Source organism: Callorhinchus milii, unplaced genomic scaffold (genome assembly GCF_018977255.1).
Source record: "Callorhinchus milii isolate IMCB2004 unplaced genomic scaffold, IMCB_Cmil_1.0 Scaffold1, whole genome shotgun sequence".
NCBI lineage: Eukaryota > Metazoa > Chordata > Chondrichthyes > Chimaeriformes > Callorhinchidae > Callorhinchus > Callorhinchus milii.
In genome coordinates, this window is record NW_024704742.1 from 17,837,117 (window position 1) to 17,855,290 (window position 18,174).

An 18,174-nucleotide genomic window follows, 5' to 3' on the forward strand; every position below is an offset into this window, starting at 1 on the left:
TCCAACCTTTTGGCTGCTGAGGTCTGGATTGCCTATTTGAGAAAGGTCCACCTGCCGCATAAGCAATATTTTGTGTTTCCTTTTCAGAAAACTAATACCTTTTACACAGCACCTTTTGATGTTGAAAGGACATCTCAAAGTACTCAACACTCCCGGCTGGGCACCTGAGCTGGGGGTGAGAGCTGAGAAAGGTGGGATGGGGGTGGGGAAAGATGACTGAAAGCATAGTCAAAGTGTTAGATCTTGACATGCCTTGAAAGAAGGGAAGGAGCGAGTTGGAGGGACTCCAGCAATGGAACTCCAGAGAATGGGGCAAAGTGGCAATGGTGGGGGGACATGAAGCAATCTGGTGTTTGCTCAGCAAAGGGAATGACCAGGTCGGGAGATTGCAGAGGTAGAGTGGGGAAGGGGGGGTGGAATGAAGAACATAGAGAAGTTTTTCACTGGGGAAAGAGGGAGCTTTCTGTGGGAACCTGTACGTCATGTCACTCGGTGTCTATCCTTGGATCCCCCCCGGGGTAGAGAGCGAGATCGTCTGTCCTGACTGTGAACCACAAAACGCTGCCCTCACTTCTCCTCTCTCGCTGCTCTCTCAATCACTCTCCCTTCTCTATCTCTTACTCACTCTCTCGCATACACCCTCTCTCTCCTCTCACACTCTCTCCCCCACTCTCAATCACTCTCTCCCCACCTTCACACACTGTCTCACTCAATCATTCTCTCTGGGCCTCTTCCCCCCATTCTATCCTCTTCCTCACATTCTCTCTCCTGCAATCTTCCCTCCACCACACACACACTCTCCCTCTCTCAATCACCCTCTGCCCCCGCTCACACTCTCTATCTATCTCACACTCTCTCTCCCTTCTCACACTCTCTTTCTCTCCCTCTCTCAATCACACTTTCTCTCCCAATCTCTGTCAATCATTCTGTCTCCCCCGCCCCCTCTCTCACACAGTCTATCACTCCCCCTTTCTCACCTCTCTGTCACATGCACTCTCTCTCACTCAATCATTCCCCCTCCCTTTTGTGCCTCCTTCTACCCCGTCTCTCCCACCCTCCTCTCCTAATCAATCGGGTGGTTCACTCTCTGCAGGAGCCGGCAGTTGCTAAGGATCCAGTGGATAAGGAGATGCACGTGCCTTCCTGACAGACTGCAGTAATGGACTGTGTTATTTTCACTCTCCACGCTGCGTCCTCACAACTGCTGGCTCCTGCCGCTGCCGCGGGAGAACGTTCACCAGGGAGGGAGGGAACGGAAGTTGGAATGTTGGAAATGATCTCAAGCCGGATAAAATCACCAGCTGGGCCGGATGCGGCCCATGGGCCGCCAGTTGGACTATGCTGACCAAGAGTTATCACACAAGAAAAAAAACAACCAAGTCTTAAATGTATTATATAATCTTACAATCTTACAATTTATAAAGTATGGTGTCTTTCAAGTCAGGGGGACGTCTCAAAGCACTTAACATTTTTCAGTTAGCTGAAAAGTGTAGAATTCTTCGAACAAAGCAGTTTAAGTTTGCAACTCAACACATCTGCCACAGTGCTGCGTTGTCCAAACGAAACTCAGGAGCCAATAGATGACAATGAGCTTGCAAACAGGGGCCAGGCGGTGGCCAGCAATGAGGTACAGCGCTCACAGGACAGGAGTTCATCAGGCCCTCGGTCAAATTAAAATAAGTTCGCACAAGGAAACCACCAGGAAACTGTTCAAAGAATCACGATCTGTGTACAATGGGGGCTTTGAAATCTGCCGTAATCAGATCAAAGAGAGCCTTTAAAATAGAGTCGGGCAGATTCCAACATTCCATGGTCAACTTAAGTCTTTTGGAAGAAAAACAAGTTGTTCCTGGAGCTCACAGGTTTCGGTTAGACTGTGTAGCACTGTGTGGGGTGTGTCGAGTTATGAACGTGATTTATTTTCTTCAAGAAATTCTGCACTTTTGAACTGACTGAAATTTTTCAAATGCAAGACATTTGAGACTCGATTGTTTTCCAATGTAATAACTTTTTCTGCTCTGTATAAAAGTGTTTATTTATATGCTCTAGACTGTAATTAACCTAATTTCAGCTTGATTGGAAAACGTGTGGATCAACTTGAAATATCTATCGTGTCAAGCTGACTTGGTGCAGAGCTGGAGTTCATGTATGTATGTTCTGGCCAACAATCCCCCAGATAAAATTGGTCTTTCACTTCACAGCTGTTAGTGGGACATTGTTGTTACGAGATCACAAGTTCAGTTTGAATGAAGAAGGTACTTCCCTCCAGAATATCCCCTTACTGTCCTTCCATCACAGCTTCAAGCTGTTTTTTAAGTGAGTCCAGTGTCCTGGCCTCAACCACCTTTCCTGGCAACCCGTTCCAGTTATTATTTACTCTCTGGGTCAAGAAAATCTTCCTGGTGTCTGTTCTCAAATTGCTCTTTGTAACTCTAAACTCACATCCTCTAGTTCTACTGTCTTGTTACATCCTAAAGTCAAGCACAGATTGACTCTCACATTCACAGTCATTACATTTTACACTAAATCCTGTGATGCGCTTTTGAGACATTTTGATGGCATGATAAGGAGATATCAAATGCAAGGATAATTATTAACTGAGCCTTAAACCATCCTGCTAAAAACACAATGTTGAAGAAAGAGTATTTCTAGATAATAATTATTGCATTTGATATGGGACTTTACACGTCAAAAGAACTCAGGCAATCGCTTTCAAGTGTAGTGACTGTTTTATTATAGGCAAACCTGGCAGCCAATTTGCACACAGCCAGGTACCACTGTTCGTCATAAGGTGGATGACCTATTCGCCTGAAAGACTGTTGGCCAGGGCACCAGGAGAATAGCGTCTTCGCTTATCCGACCAGACTGGTAGGAACTTAGTTTAATGTTTCACCTAAAGGTCTGTATCTATCACAATGCAACTTCACCCACTACTGTACTGGAGGGTCCGCCTGGATTATGAGTTCAAAGTCCCTAAATGGAGCTTTAAACTTTCTGACAACATTCTGACCTTATGGCAAGTGTGTGACAACAACAGCAACAAAATTACATTTGCGCAGCTCCTTTCACATCGGGATAATATAATATTATTTACTATATAATATTAGTAACTAGATAACAGGAGACGAGTGCCTGCTTATAGGAATTCAATTGCTTACTGAGTTTCAATTGCATCTTAATACAAGGGATACTGAAAGAATTGTAAAATAGTTGCAATCTTTGGAAGAGATTAATCACTGACTGCAGGAAATAAAAATAGTATCTACGGCAACTGGATTTTGGAAATCTTATTTTCATGTTCTTAATGCCTTGATTTTTAAAGAGACAAATTATCATTGATCATCTAATGTCTACAAGGACAATGCCAATAAGAATGCCACACAGATGTGTGCTGCCTGGAGTGATTTTGTCATTTAATAAGATTGCCTGAATTGCTTAACCATTTATTAATCATTCTTCCTGGAGCAGAATAACAAACATGAAGTTGAAAGTACAATCTGCTAATCAGAGGTTTCCAACCCAGTTGTAGGGCATACTTTTAAAAATGGATTTCCATTTGCTTCTCATTACTGTTTAAAACAAGGTCTATGAACGTGTGTGGGGGGTGAAGGAGCTTATCTAGTTATGTGGAGTCCTGTAGCGTAGTGGTTAGAGCGCTTGCCTCGCAAGCGAGAGGATCTGGGTTCAATTCCCGGGCAGGAAAGGGCGAAACCTGTTTCGTTACTCCGCACGCCTCTGTTTACCGAGCAGTAAATAGGAACCCGCTTGTTAGTCGATTGGCAAATCACTTTCCGGGGGTAATAATCGATCCAGAATAATAGTAAATTGCTCACTCAATCCACGACTGTTTGTGGGACATCGCTATGTGCAATTGGCCGCTGCGTTTTGCCCACAAAACACATAGTTACTACACTTACAGTGCATCTTGTGAAGCACTTTGAAACGTTTCGAAGACGTGATAAAGCGCTTTATCAAATGCAAGGGTTATTATTATTATGATGAACTAGGATTTGGCATTTCATAACAAATGAAGGAACTCTTTGGAATTTACTAAATAGTAATAACATTCTCTGTTTGACCAAAATGATGCAGCAAGTGGCAGCTCTAGGTGATCAGTCTGGTTAGTGGCACACTTGCCTCCGAGTCAGAAGATAGTGGATTCAAGGGCCACATTAGAACTTTTGACAGTCTCGGCTAACAATTCAACACAGTGCTGGGGGACTACTGCATTGTTGGATGTGCCGTCATTTGGTTGAGACGTTAAACCATGGTCCCACCTGCCTGGTCAGGTGAATGTTAAAAGATCCCGTGGCACTACTCAAAAAGTGAATGGGAGTTTCTCCCGATGTCCTGTCTGACAATCCTCAGATTGGTCATTCACTTCACAGCTGTTTGGGTGACATTGCTGTGTACAAATTGGCTGATGCTTTCACCTCCATGGTCATTAGATTAAAATCTTGTGAAACGCTGCGAGACATCCTCAGGAAAGGTGTTATATCAAATGCTAGGATTATAATTATACAGCTGGATTCTATTTGATTATGAATTCTTGGCTATATCACTTTCACAACATTATCAAATCACACATTAATGGGTTACCACACTGCCCAACATACAGGGTGACCAAAAAGTCATGATACCATTACAATGTCTAATAAGTCTTAAAGTAATAAGATAATAGGGTAGATACTACGACTTTTTGGTCACCCTGTACATTTGCTTCGCAATTTCAACTGGAGACTATTGTTTTATTTATTTTAGCAGCAAGATCCTCTGAATGGAAATGCCTCACTTCCATTGTGCAGGACCCAAAACACACTAATCAGCATAATGCATTGCATCACGATGACTATTTAATCCACAAAACCCATCAAATTGAAAGTAGAATCTCTATGAAGGACCTTCTAATCTAGAAAACTCATCCTTTATGATTAGAAGTATTATAGGAGATTATGTAGCAGGAACTAGGTCACTGTGTGAAGTCCTGATAAGTGAAGAAAACTTATGAAAAAATTATTATTCATTCAAAAGGTATTCAGTGTAACTGGTTTTCTGGATACTGTCCAGAAGATGGAGATAAATCCATATATTCCGGACTATTAGTCATAGACTAGTTATGCATTTAATCAAACCTAGGATTTTTAAATATAAAAAACTATTTATTATCTCAGAAGGGAGGAACCACAATTAATTTCAACACAGCTGGTACATTACACAAACTTTGCTCTTTACTTGGGAGTCCTGTATCATATTAGTTAGAGCACTCGCCTCGCAAGTGAGAGAAACTGGGTTTGATTCCCGGCAGGGTGAAACCTTAAGCAGGTTTCCTTACTTCACATGCCTCTGTTTACCTAGCAGCAAGTAGGAACCTGGGTTGTCAGTAGATTGGCAGATTGCTTTTCCGGAGGTAATAATCCTTTCAAAATAAATAATAATAATTTGGTCCCTCACTGCGTTTTGCTCACAAAATATACAGTCAATTCAGTTTACAGCATATTCTGCGAAACGCTTTGAGACTCTTGATGATGTGAAAAGCGCTATATCAAATGCAAGGATTAATATTATTAGCTCTATTTACAGTTAAGTATCTGGAAGCACTCACCTGCCACGGATGAGGGATCTCAGGGAGAGGGATCTGAGGTGGAGCAGGTAAACTGCAGGGTAAATCAGGCTTCTGGGAGGAGTCTTTCCTTTCACAATCTGCAGCAAGATAAACCAGTAAGTAAGAGAAAATGAACTGCGCTCAAATACATCTAAATCAAATACAAGTAAAACATCTAAATTAAAAACACAGGTGTCCTTTAAGAATTAAAATCAGTTATCAATATCAAAACAGTCTCAAAACAAAAACAGAAGTAGCTGGGACTCAGCAGGTCAGCATCTATGGAGAAAGGAAAGTGAGTCAAAGACCCTTCGTCAGTCTCAGTCACACAGTCTCGCACTAATGTGATGTAACAGTGTATTACCAGGCTCAATATACAGTCAATGTATTCAGTCTATGAACTGGTTACCCACTGAGCTGCCAAGGTATTGATCACCCAGTGGGCTGCCTGTGGACTGGTAGCCCATACACAAAGAACCCAGTGGGTTAGCAACACACAGAATATTATCATACAAATATACAGTGACACAGTGCTGTATCATAGGATGTCATCTTGGTTCACACTGAAATAGTAACAAAACAGCAATGACGATCATGATACAAATGGCAGTGCCGAAAATCTGGGGACTAACTTCAGACCCAACTACTATGCTAAAGACAGGGAGTGGCCGCAGAGTCACATCTGAAATCAGTCAATAGCGATAGATGGGAAATCTCAATGTTTCTTAATTTCCATTTAGGAAACAAATTGCAATTTTCAACCTACAACATCTTGAAATCTTAACATGTTCCAAGTTTGAGACATTAAATCTACTCATTACAAGCTTTCCAACCACCGCCATCTTATTTTTGAATGATTTTTGAACTCTACTTTTAAACTTTGTGACCATTCGATGCTGTTTGCATACATGTGCAAGTTTCATGCATTCATGTTATCCTCTGCTCCCTTTCTATTTGGTGTTAGCTTAGGAATATAAACAGACTGAGAGCCAGAACCAATGCATCTACACCAGTTACTGCCTCCAGAGCTTTATCCTTTCATTAATATTCTCTAAGGTTACTGCAGAGAGGATGATTCCATTTAGGTCTTATCAGCATCTTTGTTCAAGTTATCTTGACTTTTATATGAATTTATTACAAACCTACTTTCTGCTTGTTAAACCAGCTGCAGATCATCCAACTGAAGGAACATAAAATGGACAGCACAGCAGGGCTGGTTATCTAAAGTGCATTGTGCCAAACTACTTTGCTACAGTTTCAGACTGTATTTGATTGTTTATCCTTGACTGCACTCTCGAAAGACGAATCAAACAGTTATTTTACATTAATCTACTCTGCACAAATCATGGATAAATCCTTTTAATAGGATTTATCCATGATAGGATGCGGGAGAGGACACGGGCTGCAGAGTTCTGGATGATCAACAGCCTATGGAGGGAGGAGTTGGGGAGGCCGACAAGCAAGGACTTTGCATAGTCGAGCCTCGATGTAATGAATGTGTGGATGAGGGTTTCAGCCGCCTGTGGTGTGAGACAGTGGCAGAGCCGGGCAATGTTGCGGAGGTGGGGAAACTCAGAGCGGGTCATGGTGCAGATGTGGGGTAGAAAGTATAGTTGAGAATCAAACAGGACCCCAAGGTTCTGGATTGGGTTAGTAAGGTGGAGTGGTGTTGTCAGCATCTGAGGTGAGGAGGTGCTGACGGGGGCCAATCAGGAGAGCCTCAGTCTTGTTGATGTTCAACTGAAGAAAGTTAGCTCAGGACTTGTTAGTTACCAGGACTTGATGTCTGACAGACATTCTGTCAGGACAGCAGTGGTCCTGGAGTCAAGAGTCCCTCTGCCTCGACCCCTCCTTTGCCTCCTTCAAGACCCATCTCAAGACCCTCCTCTTCGACCGTGCTGTCGATCACCCTGCATCCCCCCCTGTCCTCCACTATCCCAACCCCCAGTTCGGCTCCGAAACTCTGACTCTCCAGCGCTTTGAGACATCCTCCCGACGTGAAAGCCGCTATAAAAATGTAATGTTGTTGCGTTGTTTAAGTTCACAACTTCTTCACATGTTCTATGTAATGTTCAATTAAGAAAACTGGTTAAGAATATTATGGAACTTTCTGTGTTCTGTGTAAAGTTTAGTAGTTTTGAAATGGTCAACAACTGCGACGACTCCAACGTGACATCTCCCACTATGGTGGGAGGATTTTGTGTCTGTGCCCATATTTTTTCACATGGATATAACAGCACCATTATGGGAAGGCATCAGAGGGAAATGTGGATGGTGGTTTGCCAGGTGTGCGCGTGTAAGTGAATGTTGGATTGGCAGGTATATATGTGCGTGTGTGTTTGTATTTCAAACCATTTATGAACTTCTTCAAATCTTCTGGCATATCAATTACCTGTCTGCATTTCAAAACCTCTATCGGAGGAAACTTGCAGGGTTGATAACCGTTGAATTTAATAATTATTGCCATGTAACAAACCCTGCAAATTTCACTCCCAATTTCACTACAGATAATTAATGCAATCAATTAACATCGAGTTGCCTTAGAAATCTAATTCTAATGAATAATAATATTAATCCTTACATTGGTATAGCACCATTCATGTCGCGAGGATGTCTCAAACCACTTCACAGGATTCACTGTTAGGTGTAGTGACTGTCATTTGTAGGTGAACGTGGCAAGCAATTTGTTTCAGGAAATCTTATTCTCCGAAAAGGATGGATCTAATGACATCAATTGTTATGTAGAATCATCTGTCAGAGTTTCAAGCAAAGCAAAAGCCAAGCCTGATCAAAAGAGTCACTGCCACCCAAGTAGTCTTGACCACCATGTGTGATGGTGCACAGACTAGTTGATTTGTGGCAGACTTTACCTTTCCTCAGATTACATTTTTAATAAAGAACTGCACATAAACCTGAAGGATTCCAGGAATCAAATAGTTGTATGGAAACTTCCAGAAAACAAAATTCACATTTTTAGATACCTCGTATTATTAGTCTGAGTCTTCTGGTTTGGGAAAATTTACAACATTGACAGGAAAAAAGATCCTATTCTCTGCTGGACTATAAATTTACAGACCATTACCGTTGTCAGCCCATAATTTACAGACCCACAGAGAATATGATGTTCTTGCTCGCCAAGGCCATTACATTTAGCAATTTTGAGAAAATCATTCCTCTCATCTCAGCTGTTTATTTTTACTTGAAAGTAAAGTCAAGGATTACGAAAGAGAGGTAAAGCGGTCCAACCACAATTGGGCAATAGGAAGGAGGATTTATGTAGGAATGAAGGTCTGTAGGTGGGGTTCATCTTCTGTGGCTTCACTGTCTTTCTCTCTTGGTGCAATAGGAAAATAAAAAGGGAAATAAAGAAGGCTTATTTTGTGTTGGTGTTCATCCACAAAACATTACTCTATTTTACAGTATACCCTGTCAATCAGTTTAGGTCTTCCTCCTAACTTGAAAGATGCTATACCAAATATAAATCTTGTTATTTTTGCTGTACAATTTTTAAGTTTTGACACTATTTATGTTGATGATAAGAAGGGATATGGCCTATACCTAAATTATATATAAAGATGTGATGTGAGAGCTAGAAATTGTGCCAAAGTTGCCTGGACTGCAACCTTCCGGTTATTAACATCTATGTTTAATGGTTTAGGAGCTTGCAAGATTAGGAACAGCAGTTGTATAAAACATGTTAGTTGGTGCGAAATAATAGTTTGGAAAAACAGAAGGTCAAACACTGCACTGCAGCAAGGTCACTGGGGACCTGAAACCCTTCTGAGAACCTAATCCTATAATAATAATAATCCTTGCATTTCATATAGTGCTTTTCACGTCTTCTAGACGTCCCAAAGCGCTTCACAGAATATACTGTAAAGTGAATTGACTATATTTGTGGGCGAACGCGGCAGCCAATTGCGCACAGCAATGTCCCACAAACAGTCGTCAATTGAAAATGACCAATTTATTATTTTTTTGTTTTGGAGGGATTATTATTAGGTGTGTGGAGTAAGGAAACTTGCCCAAGGTTTCGCCCTGACTGGAATTGAACTCATGTCTCTCACTTGCAAAGCGAGTGTTCTAACCACTGAGCTACAGGACATCGACAAGGGCAAAAAGTTGATTGAATAAATTACACGTGCATACTTAGGAAGTAAGATCATAGATGATTAATTCCCATTCTGAGACCTCCTGCTATTTACAGTGGCCAGATTTGCTGACCATCACGTAATATTTGGAATGATGCTTGCATCTCCTAAGTGATTACAGCTTTGGATTTAATGTTTGTAATGGTCCCCAGCCGAAAATACCCCAGTCAATGATATTGGCCTCTGCGCAGAACCATGTTCAGAAGTTGGATATCTTCCAAAATATACTTATGAGGTGATTCTGTCAGATCGAGTTACTTCAAGACTAAATCACTTAGTTTTATCGAACAATGACGTGATGTAGAAGACAGGATTCCTCAGGAATGACAGCAAATGTAACAGGTAAAAAGATCTTTTGAAGCTAATGTTTAGGAATGTGGAATGGTCTATCAGTATTTATCTCAGCAGCAATAGGCCAGTTCCTGGATTGAATGAGGACTGTGACACCATGAGCCCAGTTAATCCAGGGAGATAGGCCAATCACCCAAGTAGATCACCCAAGTGGATTTTGATTGACAAACTGCTGGATGTATTGGAACTCATCCAAATTTTCCCTTTATCTCTGTAGGCTTTCTCAGTTCTCCAAAATCAGCCCTTATCTACTTTGTTCTTATAATTTGCATAGGTAGTGTAATTGGGAAGACTTGCTATAAATATAGCAACTACAAGAAGCAGAATACATGTATTTAGCCAGGGCCATAAAAATGAGTCACCTTAGCAATTAATTCAATATTTATCACAATAAAGCCAGGAAATTATTTTAGTAGGTAAACACCTCCCAACCACGCCCAGTTCTCAATGTCAACATCCATGGAGCCAGGTTGCACGATTGATCTTCTGTCTTCCACAATCGGTCAACTGCTGGATACTGGAACACACACAGGCTTCTCTAACTATTTTGCTCAGCAATATGTCAGTGTTATGGGCCTGGCTATGGTACTGTTGAACATGGCATTGGGATTGGGGGGAGAGAGGGAGGGTTGAAGGGATTCCACTTTCCTTGTGTGTTGCTTGGGAAGCATTTGATGTATTATATATCAATTTCATCACTGAATTGACCCCAGCATATGATCTGAAGCGTTTGTCTGAAGCCAAGCTTCATAATGTGGTGGGGGCGGGAGGTGTGGGGAGATAAGTGGGGTCTCCAAGGAGTTGAACTAGCTCCAAGGTGATGGTTGAAAACAGGAACAAGTTTGGTTCTTACCAACCTGCAGCTAATACTCCCGAATTAGGCAAGCAGGGTGCATCCCTTGTGGGAGAGCTTGTGAATTCCACTCCAGAGACAGGGGAATTTCCAACTGTACATTGGCGTACTTATGTCGAATTCTGTAAGCAAACCCCTGTCACATCTGTCACGTCGAAACTTCAATTTGGGGTTTGCAATTTTTCACTGAAAAACTTTTCTATCTTTTACCCTCATGATAACATGTAAAAGTACCGTATCTGAGTCCAAGTGAAATATAAGCCCCAGAATTAAAGAGTTGGGCTTAGTCTGGCTCAGTCGTTAGCACCCTCGCCACTGAGTCAGAAGGTTGTGGGTTCAAGTCCCATGTCAGAACTTTGAACTCATATAGCCAAGACTAAAATTCCAGTGAAGTGCCCTGGTGTGCTGCATTGTCAGAGCTGCCACACTTTGGGTGAGATGTTAAACCTAGGTCCCATTTACATGTTTAAGTGGATAGTGAAGATATCATGACAATATTCAAAAAGAGAAGGGAGTTGCTCCCAGTGTCCTGGCCAAATAACACTGGTCTTTCACTTCATGGCTATTTGCGGGACATCGCTGTGAGCAAATGGGCTGCTAAGTTTAACCTCAAATACACTACACAGTAAAATCCTGTGGAGTGCTTTGAGATGTCCCGATGATGTAATAAAGCATTATTTCAAATGTAAAGATTATTATTACACTTTATAGTAAATCTTCTCTACTACAGTCCAAAGCAGACCCGAAAGTTTGTGAGGTTGAAAACTGTTAACTGCAATTTGTTAAGCACTTTTAGCCAGGGCTCCTGCATCTGTTTCATCAGTAATTATGCACGACCTGTCTACCTAAGCAGTCATTCTCTTAGATTATGACGAGACTCATTGTGAAGAGCTTTCATTCAATTTTGTGTTTCAGTGGTTCATCAGAAATCACTCCCTAAAATCTAAATCTTAACCAAAATCAGATCTGACATCTGGAATTGAAATGCTTTACTAACTGACAGTTCTAACCCTAAAGCTGAAAAATTAAGTGTTAAAATCATTCAGAAACATTAAGCCCTGGCTCTAAATTATCTCCTCCTGTAGTGTTCATGCAAATTACACCACAAGCTCATTCACACCACTTCTCCTTACCTCATTACCTCAGTCAATAGAAGTGCATTAAGTAATTGCACATTGCAAAGGGTCTTCCTGTGAGCAATTGGATGTTGTCCTTCCTAACAGACCATCCAGCAATAAAGCTGATTTCCTACCTTCCTATCAGGAATTACTAGGGATTGGGCATTCTTCTGTTATCATCTATTCCCTGAGCAAAAGACTCAAGCAACATAGCTAAATGGGCAAAAGTGCATTGACCAAATGATCCTTTCTGCTACACCAATCATCAGGAAAGTATTTGTTAATTGTTATTGCTCTAGAAAAAAAGGCAACTGCTACCTGGTTACCTGTCATTATGAGAAGGAACTCTGCACTAAGTATATGCATGACAGAAGTATTTAGATACAGAAGGGCACATGTAGGCATTCAGCAATTTTAAAGAAAAAGGCAATTTTAAATGGATAGGGCCTATGAACAAATAATTATCAACATAGGGTGAGCCCCATTCACAGAGAAACTACAGTTTCTCAATTGTGACCAAATTTGATTTGGTTTGGTTTTTATTCTAACCAAATTTGAGACGATGTGGAATATAACACTGCTGTACTCCAGATACTGCACAGAACGCAGTCCAGGCTGACACTCCAATGCAATGCTGGGAGGGGGGGGGGGTTGCTGCATTGATGGAGGCGCCATCCTTTGGATGAGACCTTAAACCAATATTCTGTTTGTTTGGGGAGAGATTGAATGTGGCACTATTCAAAAAGAGAAGGGAGTTTCCCATATGTCAGAATCAACAGTTCCATAGACAACATTTTTTTGTCCCTTTATGGCTGCTTATGAAACATTGTTGTCCATTCACCTACAAATACAGTCACTACACTTTTACAGTAAAGAAAAATCCTGCTAAATGCTTAAGAGTTGCTTGGAAGATTGCTTGGAAGACTGCGCTATATAAAATGTATATATTAACTATTGTGGCGTCCTGTATCTCAGTGGTTAAGAGCACTTGCCTCGCAAGTGAGAGACCTGGGTTTGAATCCTGGCAGAGCGAAACGTTGGGCAAGTTTTGTTACTTCACATGTTTCTGTTTATCTAGCATCAAGTAGGAACTTGGTTGTTAGTCGATTGGCAGATCGTTTTTCTTGGGGTAATAATTCCTTCAAAAAATTAATAATAATAAATTGGTCACTTCAATCCACAACTGTTTGTGGGACACTGCTGTGCACAATTGACTGCCGCGTTTCACCCACAAAATATTCAGTCAATTCACTTTACAGTATATTCTGTGAAGCACTTTGAGACGTCTCAAAGACATGATAAGGAGCTATATCAAATGCAAGGATTATTACAGAATTATTATTCATTATTATTGTATTAACTTTGGGAAAAGTAGAATGAAAAATGCAAATGCTGGAAATCTGAAACGGTTGAGTTTGCCTGAAATGTTAATCCGTCTTTCTCTTTCCAATACTGTGGATTTCCAGCAACTCTGTTTTGTATTCATTTTGGATTAGATGATCCAAACGGAACACAATTGTCCCATATTTACATTTAGTACTTCCCATGGGTTAGGTCACAGGCTAAAAAGTATTGAATTGCCAGAAAATCACACAAAGCAAGTTTTTCTTGGCAGCAAGATATGACAAAAAATTCCCTTATTCTGATGCAACTCTTCTCTCTCTCAGCAGAATGTATCAAGAAGCAGGCTGTTTTGCAATGAATCACAATTGGAGTGAGGAACAAGCTTGTGCTTGTAAATGTAATCTGCAAAAAAGAGCTATATATTTTGCAACAAATAACAACAACTTGCACTACGCTGAATTGAGAGGAGTTGAGTGGTGACCGTAAGTGCGGTAAAAGACGAAGGTTTTCAAGGCGCGACATGAAGATGGTGAAGGAATTATTATTTAAATTCTTCTTTGCCACTCTGTTATAAATGCCTGCAATGTTATGCCATTTTTGCAGGATAGCCAGGGAAGCTCAGTCTTCAATGACAATCCTGCCCTGTAAATAAATGCTTCCAGGCATATTATGTTCCTCATCATACTGAAGTATGGCTTCTCAAGCCAACAGAATGCTGCAAACAGTCATATTCCTTCCTGATGCCAGTAGCATCAGCCACCATTATGTATGGCTGGAGGTGCGTAGAGCTGTCAGCTAACTTACACAAGCCAACGTACACATTTCTGCACTGCCAGCCCCATGGACATTCTGCAGACAGTTGGCAGAAATAAAACAAACTCAGATTTCATACCTTTGGAAAGAACTGTGCCCCCAGTTACTTATCAAATCAATCTCTAATAGATATATATATTTACTTTTTGATATAGGGCATGAGAAATATCTGTGCAGTGAATCAGTTATTTATCAAGTTTGAATTTTTCAATTAAATTTCATTTTAAGTTTAATGTACTATCCTGCCTCCAGAGACTACATTGAGAATATCCACAAGTACAGTAGATGAAGGCTGCCAAATGAGAATAATAATTGTTCTTTAAGCATTGTGCTCGTCTTATAGCAGCGCTCGACTGAGCCAGCTGCTGTGCTAGACATAATATCATGCCTATCCTGACTGACACTGCTCCATGATCTGCTGGTGAATCAGAGTCATATCTATAGGTGAAAAATACTGCAGTCAGCTCAGTTCGTCTGAGAATGTTGGTCATGGCCAGGCAGCAAGAAAACTAATTTATGATAACACTGTTCAATTCCAATCCCAACAACGCTTGTCACTGAATACCCCAATGATTTCTAAACTGATGCTTACATCTTGAGTCAATAATTAACCACAATACAAAACATGAGCTACCTTAATGCAATGGAACCTTGGTTTAAAGCAGTGGCTATGTCCATAACATACCAAAACAAACTATAAATAAGGCCACAATAGTAGATTTCACCACATATGTTTGGTCAGTCGGCAGGCTTCCTGCACGCCAGCCGGTTCCCATACTTAAAAAAAACAAAAAGTCTGACTCCTGGGCCATCAAGAATAGTATAAACAGACATGTACTATACCAAGGCACATTATAACAGGGCTCCAAATGTACAAGCTTATTCCGCTTAAGCATGAAAAGTTCATCCATTGAGCAGAGCTCTGCTGCCCACATACTGACCCGTACCCCCATCTCACCAGTTCTGGCCATGCTCCACTAGCTCCCCATCCGAACAAATCGACTTCAAGATCCTCACACTGATGTTTAAATCCCGTCACTCCCTGGCACCTCCCTACCTCTCCGACCTCCTCACTCCCCAATCCATCATCCGATGCCTCCACTTGACTGGCACTGGCCTCCTGCTTGTCCCCTGCACCCTCTGCTCCACCATTGGAGGTCGTGATTTCAGTCACCACGCTCCAAAACTCTGGAATGATCTCCCTCAACCCCTCTGCCTTGCCCCCTCTCTCCCCTTTTTCAAGTCCGGCCTGAAAACCTTCCTTTTCGACCGTGCTTATTGTCACCTCCCCCCCCACCACCTGCCCAGCTCAGAGTCAGATGCCTACCCTGTCTGTCACTGCTCCATGATCTGCTGGTGAATTAGGGTCAGATCTATAGGTGGAAAAGACTGCCATCAGCTCAGCTCAGCTGAGAAAGAAAACTAATTTATAATAACTGTTCAATTCCAATCCCAACAATGCTAGTCACTGAATACCCCAATAATTTCTAAACTGTTGCTTAGAACTATTCCACCACTGTTAAGCACTCTGAGACACTACCCTGTGTGGAGGGTGCCATATAAGTGCAAGTTGTTGTTGTTGCTTGACACTAACCTGATGTAGACTTGATTCTTTGAAGGATGTTGCAAACGACAGTCTTTTTCTCTCGAGCAGATGAAGTCAAATACTCATGGTCAAGAAGCTGCAGAAAGATACGCAGTTCCACTATCAACTCTTCCATCACTGAAAAGAGGCAAAGAATCAAAAGTTCAGACACATAAATAATAATAATGTCACATACTGGATAACAAACAGAAATACTAATAATTTATAAAAGAATATGTACAAAATTTAATGTGACGTTTCCTTTTATCATGTTCAATAAATAAATCCTATTATCACTATTTATCAATTCATGCAATTTATCTTTCTAATTAAAAGTGGATTGTTTGTGCAGTAAATTGCTTCAAATTTAAATATGGAACCTTGCTTTATATTGTCTAATACACCATAATGCCTGACAAAACAGACATTGCTTATAGCTCCTTCTCTGACGTAGAAATTATGTAAAACACCCCATACCATGCACCAAAATGTGTTTCCCAAACACAAGGTTGTACAACAACTCCAACTCCAACACACTCTATTGCTTCAGTCTCAGTGCAATGTGTGGTTAGCAGACCTCATGGTGTGATGTTTCGGGAACTGCAATGTGGTTGAGTATCATTGATGATCTAATAAATAACCTGAAAATACCTCACCACAAAATCCTCTCAACAATCAGTCGTATTCCGGATGAACAATTAGTCAGCGCAGCCTCACCACACAATCATGAAAGTTCAAGGATTTGTCATTTCTTACCAGTGACTCTTGCATTAAAATACTCAACAAGAACTTTTTTTTTTACAATTTGTGAATCAGAAGGGTTTCAAACCTCGCATCCTAAAGTCTAACCTTTAACCAAATTTAGATCTTATGACTATTAGAACTGAAATGTTTTAAGAGGCAACAGTGCAACCCGAAAGCCAGATAATTAAAATACTAAAATCAGAAGCAGTAATCCCTGATTTCGAATTGCTGGTTATCTGTAAATTCCAATCAACAAGAAGTGTCATTTTCTGGCCTTTCAAATTAGAATGCAAAAGAGAATGCAGACCATGATAAACTGTTTTAACTTGTCCAGAAAAGTAGAACCAGAGGACGTGGGCTGCGATTGAAGGGGGGGTAAATACAAAAAAAAATTGCGGAAACACTATTTCAGTGAACGAGTGATAAATGTATGGAACAGTCTCCCCGGTGAGGCGGTGGAAGCAGCAAGTGTCGATTCTTTCAAAAGCAAATTGGATAGATTTTTTTCAGGAAATAATATCGTGGAATACAGAAGGTGAACTTGGGCTTCTTTCGTCTAGCAATTCGTATGTTCTTGGGTTAAAAAAAAATCTGCTTGTAAGGTCCCAGCCAATATCAGCATTGAATGCTCATACCCACCACATTCTCCCTGCTGCCATTTTGGGGGATAGAAGAGAGAGTGAATTGATTCATTTTTCCCTGGAGAAACTGGCACACAAACAAATTTAAACCATAAATAATATATGGCCAGAAACCAGGTGAATTTTCCAAATAGAAGAATCAGTTGCATTGTCAACAACATCTAGACATCGTAAAAATGGCTGAAATAGAGTGAAAATGGAACAGGGGGAGGGGGGGGCGGGGGGTTGGGGGAGGGAGAAAGTAAGAGAAAGTGAACCACCGTTCAATAAATAGTCATTACATTTGATAAAGCACCTTTCATGTCAGAAGGATGTCTCAAAGTTCTTCACAGGATATACTGTATTGTAATGATTGTATTTTTGTAGGTAAACGTGGCAACGAATATTCCTACAGCAATGTACCATCAAATGTTATGAAGTGATCAATTTTATTTGATGCCCCATTGGCCAGGACACCGGGAGCAGCTTCCTTCTCTTTTTGAAAAGTACCATGACACCTTCAGCACCCACCTGAACAGACAGATGGGATCGCAGTTTAACATTGTATCCAACAATGCAGTACACCCTCAGCACTGCATTGGAGCTTCAGCCTCAATTATATGAGTTCAAAGTTCTGATCTGGAGTTTGAATCCACCACCTTCTCAACAACAACAACCTTACATTTGTAAAGTGCCTTTCATATCGCACCCCATCTTATGCAACAGAATTTGATCACACTTGTTCAATCAAGACAATTTAAAAAAAATACTTTTGTTCTTGTTCCAAGTCTTTTTCTCTTCGGTGATTGCTAACCACCCTAAGCTTTCCACTTTCTGTACTGACTTGACTGTGTCAACCCCTAATTTACATAGTATACTCTGCCCACCTGCCTGCTGATCTACAGTATCACCTTTTCCAACTTTCACTGAGCTTTCCAAATTTAGAAATCTGATGATGGCTCATAGCTTTAGCCTTTTACCTACAAAATTGTC

General features: G+C 41.0%; 1 protein-coding gene across 4 annotated transcripts in view; it reads right to left on the reverse strand.

Moving 5' to 3' along the window:
- The window catches only part of afap1 (actin filament associated protein 1), a 116,758-nt gene that overhangs the window by 51,851 nt on the left and 46,733 nt on the right, over nt 1-18,174 (reverse strand). For all 4 annotated transcript variants that reach the window (XM_042337981.1, XM_042337985.1, XM_042337975.1 and 1 more), the window contains exons 2-3: nt 15,827-15,955; nt 5,603-5,700 (exon numbers count right to left, since the gene is read on the reverse strand). In XM_042337981.1, the coding sequence (XP_042193915.1) occupies nt 5,603-5,700; nt 15,827-15,955 (227 nt within the window). The remainder of the gene's footprint in view (nt 1-5,602; nt 5,701-15,826; nt 15,956-18,174) is intronic.